This window comes from Anopheles coustani, chromosome 3 (genome assembly GCF_943734705.1).
Source record: "Anopheles coustani chromosome 3, idAnoCousDA_361_x.2, whole genome shotgun sequence".
NCBI classification, from domain to species: domain Eukaryota; kingdom Metazoa; phylum Arthropoda; class Insecta; order Diptera; family Culicidae; genus Anopheles; species Anopheles coustani.
The window spans coordinates 96,027,226-96,033,699 of NC_071288.1; the positions used below are offsets into that span (position 1 = coordinate 96,027,226).

Consider the following 6,474-nt stretch of genomic DNA (forward strand, 5'->3'; position numbering starts at 1 on the left):
CGGCATTTGTTTTCCGCACCCCCACCTCCTCCACGCGGGGCCGGTGGAAAACTCGCAGACGATTCATTTTATATTTTATCAATATTAAAAAGATATTAACACACCGATAAGCAGCGTGACAGGAATCGGGAAATGCGATGGGAAGGGAGGTGTGGAGATCGTACGGGCCTGTTAGTCACAAAATAATGAGTTTTAATGAAAGCTAGTATGGAAGGTTCGCGCGCTATCGGAAAGATTAATGTTGATGAAGAAAACATTATGCTCGACGCGGGGAAAAAAACCCGGTGATGGTGGAGAAATTAAATTACCATCATACAAACGAACAAAAAAACAGTGGCCTTTCACCGTAATGATACATTCATATTTATGTCATTTTTGTGTGTAGAATTGCGAGGTCAGTTGATTATTTATTTGCATTTGATGATTTATCAACGCTTGTTCGAATGGTGTAAATTAATAGTGGTGAAGATAAATAAATCGTAAATCTTTTCATATTGTGGATAATGATTTAGAACAGTTTTAGGGAGGAAAATGCATGAAGAATCAGATGTTATTGGCATAGAATATACTGTAGTATCCTTCGATAAGATAAAGAGCAACTCAAACAGATCAAAAATTGATCAAACAATTCCCTTCAACAACGATACGGAAGTGTATCTCTTGAAGATGATGCAACAAAATGTTACATACCTAACCGAGGTGAAAGAACTTCACTCACACGCGAACAATGTTTGATAAGAAACGCGATATTTACCCCAATACTATTTCCCGCGAGCAGTTATCAGTGTTTTGCACACTGGTGTGAATAAGTTGATAAGATAACGCTGACGTTTCAGCGATGCTCCGATGAGGTTCTATAAAAACGCTGTCACAAACCAACGCAGGTGGCTATTTCGGGTATTATCGTCGAAGTAGAGTGAAGTGAACCGGTCTCAGCATGGATTTCAGTGGCAAAGTGGTTATAATCACCGGCGCAAGTTCTGGTATCGGCGCGGCTACGGCCAAGTACCTCACAAACCTCGGCGCAAGCTGTGTTCTCGCGGCTCGAAATGAATCCAAGTTGGCCGAGGTCCAGGCAGCTTGCAAGGCTCTCGGTAAAGTAGACCCTCTCATCGTCGTGACGGACGTGACGAAGCCGGCAGACAACGAGCGGTTGGTGAAGTTGACCGTTGCCAAATTCGGACGCATCGATGTGCTGGTGAATAACGCAGGGAAAGGTGCTTTTGGTACTATAGAGACGGCCGACATCGAGCAGTTCGAAGACATCCTCAACACGAACCTCAAGTCGGTATTCACCCTGACAAAGTTGGCCTTGCCGCATCTGCTCGCGAGCAAAGGGAATATCGTTAACGTGTCCAGCGTTGCCGGAACGAACTCCTTCGCAAATGCTCTTTCGTACTGCGTGTCTAAAGCGGCGTTGGATCAGTTCACGCGCTGCACCGCCCTCGACTTGGCTCCGAAGGGTGTCCGTGTCAACTCTGTCAACCCGGGTGAGTAGAACGGATACAGGTACCCTTTGCAAACACCTGTTTTTAAAGAAACAAGTTTTGAGTTGTGAACGACGAAAATCCCTAAATGTCTTTTATCACACCTTAGATAAGGGCTATTATAAGGAAAATCATACTTCCAGCTAGAGATAGCTTCATCTCAAAGATTGACAACCGAATTATCATCTTTACTTTGCACATAGGCCAATAACTGATGTGTCATTGTTTTTATCTCTGGCTATTCTTCTACCCAGCGGTCATTATAACAGACTTCCAGCTGACCATGGGTATGGACAAAGACGCGTACGCCACCTACCTTAAGAACTGTGAATCGACCCACCCTCTTGGCCGCGTCGGAACCGGTGAAGAGGTGGCGGCCTCGATCGCCTTCCTGGCGTGCGACAAAACTGCTAGCTTCACTACCGGAACCTGTCTGTTCGTGGATGGCGGCAAGCACATCCTAACGCCCCGATAAAACGATCAAACCATCGCGCGTGATGAACTAAGCGAAATAAAAGTGCGTTAGTTAAACAAAGGTCTTCTCTATTAGTTTATCCGAAATGTCTATATGCCCAGTCAAAGAGCGCTTGGAGGACTTTATATTACATTTTCTTAAAATGGGACCGCAGATTCCTTATGTTGTCCTCAATACCGGGACATTTATCGTGTCAAGTTTTATCGAGGACATGATACATTACGAGGAGTTGTTTATAGTGAGCGAGTAACGGCGAGAGTTCTGAATGAAATTTTCACCAAGACTAGCAGCCTCCTAAGCAAACACCAATGTAGATTCCGGAAGGCTGAACGTAAACAAAACCTTCGCCATTCCGTGCTTGGCATCAAGCAGTGTCTACGACTCTACAGAATATTTTGTCCAGTAATATCCAAGACTTCATGGGTCGCATCTAAGATACGAAGGTCTAGGACTTCCAGCGGCTTATCGAGAACGAGAGGAAAATCTTTGGAAGACGCTTTTATCGAATGGTAGTTCACGTTAAAGGTATCTTGCCCAGAAGTGGAGACTTCTAGAGTACAAATTTGTACTTCTTATAGTATTTGCTGGGGCAAATTGCTTTCTACCAGAATTATCCGTTCGAGGACCTACACTGACCTACTCTGAGTAGACTCAGGATGCACAAGAGCTGCGAAAATGATAAGGAACCATGTTCGATATGACCTATCTGCCCAAACACCACTTCGCTCGGGTAGGTTATCAGTGTGTTACACACTGGGTTAATGTTTAAGGTAATGAATAGGTTGATAAGATAACATTATGCTGTGTATTGTGAACACCGTTAGGTGAAATTCTCTTAAAACGCTCTCACAACCCGTCAAAGGTGCTATTTCGAGTAGTATCGTCGAGGTAGAGTGAAGTGAACCGGCATCAGACATGGATTTCAGTGGCAAAGTGGTTATAATTACTGGCGCAAGCTCTGGTATCGGCGCGGCTACGGCCAAGTACCTCACAAACCTCGGCGCAAGCTGTGTTCTCGCGGCTCGAAATGAATCCAAGTTGGCCGAGGTCCAGGCAGCCTGCAAGGCTCTAGGCAAGGTGGAACCTCTCATCGTGGTCACGGATGTGTCGAAGCCGGCAGACAACGAGCGACTGGTTAAAGATACAGTGGCCAAATTCGGGCGCATCGATGTGCTGGTTAATAATGCTGGCAAAGGTTTCTACGGTAGCATCGAAGAGGCCGACATGGAGCAGTTCGAAGACATTCTCAACACGAATCTAAAGGCAGTGTTTACACTGACAAAGTTGGCCTTGCCACATCTCCTTTCAAGCAAAGGGAATATCGTTAACGTGTCCAGCGTAGCTGGAACGAATTCGTATGCGAATGTACTTTCGTACTGCGTATCCAAGGCGGCTTTGGATCAGTTCACACGCTGCACCGCCCTCGACTTGGCCTCGAAGGGTGTCCGCGTTAACTCCGTCAACCCGGGTGAGTAGAATCGTGGTAGGGAGAGTTCGATTACGAGTGGCAAAGATAAGACATCAGCTGTTGTCGCTCAGCTGTCATTGAGACGTCAACATCTGGAAGTCTAACATCAGACGTTAGATAACGTACTGAAATAACCTCAACCCAAATACTGATGTGTCATTGTTTCCATTGTTCTTATCGCTCCCTCATGCAGCGGTCATTGTGACCGAGTTCCATAAGACGCTCGGAATGGACGAAGCCACGTACGCCACCTACCTTAAGAACTGCGAAAAAAGTCATCCCCTTGGACGCGTCGGAAAACCCGAGGAAGTGGCAGCCTCCATCGCCTTCCTGGCGTGCGACAACACGACCAGCTTCACCACCGGCACCTGTCTGCATATCGATGGTGGGAAGCACATCAAGATAGTCGCATAAAACGAAGAAAAGTATATTTTTTTAGAGAAGTGAAAATTACTGAAAGTGTCAAAACAAGTTTTGAATTTGAGTAAAACCTCAGTGATGTGTGTTTCATGTTTCCGTTCGGAAATGATTGACCTCTTTTGGTAAGCCTCTCACATTTCTCGATACAGCAGAGTGTCCTGAACCTGAAACGAATCACTCGGTCGGTAACGAGTTGATGATGACGTTGTTTGTCAAACCCTGTCCCTCCTTTTGGGCGTTCGGCGTTCAACCTACACGACGTTATGAAACTCGCAAGATTAAACATCCTGACGCCCAAAGGTGCGAAATTACCTGCGACGTCCACCGGAAACACCGGCGGAACACTTCATTAACCGGCACCACACCACCGTCACAGTTGGCGGTGCGAAAGGAAAGATCACTCAGCAAATTGGCACGAATATATTATGCACTCGCTGCACTCTCCGGCCGCTTTCGGGGAAGTTCGGAGTTCGTTCCGCCAGAAGATGCGTGATGTGTTTGTGGCCACGCTTGAACACCGTCCGACCGGTGTGTGGACATTTCGGAACACGGTGGTAATAATCATCGGACCTGACGGCCTTCAGACACACACACAATGGTTGGTGGTGGAGCGCCATTTGTCTGCCGATACGGTTCCGGGAGGGTCCATCTTGTGAGCGGCGACCTTCTTCACCCAAGGAAGCTGTTTGTCTTACGGTAAATTGCAATCTCACGACGACAACGACGACGACGACCATTCGAGGCCAAGGACAGGGATGCACGGACCAAAGGCAGGAAGGGAGCTTTATGTCTTGCTCGTCTCATTTATTCCAGAGTGGCCGATCCACCACCACTTCAGAGTCCGCTTCAGGAGGACATTAATTTCCGCTGCTCGACGGCGGAAAGCGTCTTTCGCGCGCTCTGGTGTACATAGAACCCGTGTGCCATGAAAGGATCCCCGGAGGGCGCCGAGTCCCGAACTCACTTACTGGTTCGGTGCCGGATGTTCGGAACAGGACAGTTGCCGAGGTTCGGTCGGCAATGGCAACATCATGCACGAGATGCATCTTAAGCAAACATAAACAGAAGGCAGCGAATAAATAACACTTTATCCTTTTAACCGTATCCTCCATTTAAGCGAATGGACGAACCGGTCCGGACCAGAGAGAAGGGACGCCAAAGGGGAAGGAGGGGCAGAGGATGGTCAGGACAACGGCAAAGGGCTGCGATGTTTATCTCCGGCTTTTGGCAAACCGAAAGCAAAACTGCAGGCGTGAAATGCAACTTGCTGCAGTGCTGCTCCAGCGTAAACTCCAACTGCTGCACTTTGCACCAACACTGCCGAAAACCATAATCCCCTCTCCCTCCTCTTCTTACCCGCTCCCTTTACACACACACACAAGCCCAGGTGGTAGCATGCTTTTGGAGTCGGACCAAAAAGCGACGTTCGTGGCCAGGCTTTCCGCGATTCATTGCAGCGATATAAAGACAAACGGCGACGGGACGAACGAACGAACGAACGAACGTTTCCCTTTTCCCATTTTCCCTACAGTCCCCTTGGAAAACCCCTCCCCTTTGGTACGGGTAATGGACAGACTGGTTCAATTCTCCCGTTTTTCCCTTTAACATTCGCGCATTCCGGCCGGTCGGTATCGGTAGGAATTTATCGTCGCTCATCAATAATCCGCTGGCTACAACTCTTTGGCGGAACTCGATCTGAAGAGTCCATCTTGGCTCGAAGCACCAGGATCCGGAAGATCGTATCGGGGAGTCGAGAGAAACATGCCGGAGAGAAACACTCACCGAACCTGGGAAGTCTGGGACGCCTTTCCCACCGTGCGAAAGTTTCCCCCCCATCCTCCATCGGTCCGTTCATTTTCCGAATGGGGCGCCACCCTTCTGCGTGTGTTCCGTTTTTCCGGGTCGTATTTTAGCCACCCGGACATGGCGGACGACATTTCTGCGGGCATTGCACACAATTTTCCACCACTTGCGGAACGATCGGCCGGAACGATTTGTGAACAGCCCGGAAGGCTTTTGGGTGATGAACACGAACGAAATCGACCGCGAATAGTTGGTGTGTGTGTGTCCTCCTCCTTGATTCACTTCACGTCATTTAATGGAACGCGCCAAGGATAACAACACATTCGCGATAAAGTGAACAAGGTGCCTTCACAACGATCCGCGAGCCAATCCATCATTTCGGTGCAGCTTTAAACGGAGCAAGAACGGTTGGAAAGACATGAAACATACCAGAACAAGTTGTTCGCCGTTCGAAAGGGATCAGGAAAGGATTATGGAAAGCGAAAGAAAAACCATCCCGACTGTGAATGAATGCGCACTACATTTTGCAACGCCATATAAAAGATTAGTTCCACAATCAATTGTAATGAAGCAAGTACAAGTAAAAAAAGGAACTACAAACACACTGGCACACCAATGGACAAATTGATTTATAACCACACCGGCAAAGTTGAAAGGAAACCGGTACCGGATGTGGCCAACGTCATGGGGGGTGGGGGGGACGGAACGGCATGTTAATTAGTGTATGAGAATGCAAATGTTGGCGAAAACAGGAACGATGTCCGCAACGGCCGGGGCTCCGTTCCTGTTCATTAGCGATTCAAAATACTTATTATCAATTA

The 6,474-nt window shown here is 47.8% G+C and overlaps 2 protein-coding genes across 2 annotated transcripts; both read left to right on the forward strand.

Annotated features, from left to right (window-relative positions):
• The first annotated feature begins 937 nt into the window (after positions 1 to 937).
• LOC131260845 (uncharacterized oxidoreductase TM_0325-like) lies at positions 938 to 2,007 on the forward strand. The gene is made up of 2 exons (XM_058262681.1): positions 938 to 1,490; positions 1,742 to 2,007. Exons 1-2 carry the CDS (start codon positions 938 to 940, stop codon positions 1,960 to 1,962), a joined length of 774 nt encoding a protein of 257 aa, XP_058118664.1. The 3' UTR covers positions 1,963 to 2,007.
• An 854-nt stretch (positions 2,008 to 2,861) lies between these two features.
• On the forward strand, positions 2,862 to 3,909 carry LOC131260846 (uncharacterized oxidoreductase TM_0325-like). The gene is made up of 2 exons (XM_058262682.1): positions 2,862 to 3,430; positions 3,624 to 3,909. The coding sequence occupies exons 1-2, from the start codon at positions 2,878 to 2,880 to the stop codon at positions 3,842 to 3,844; spliced, it is 774 nt and encodes a 257-aa protein (XP_058118665.1). The 5' UTR covers positions 2,862 to 2,877; the 3' UTR covers positions 3,845 to 3,909.
• The last annotated feature ends 2,565 nt before the right edge of the window (positions 3,910 to 6,474 follow it).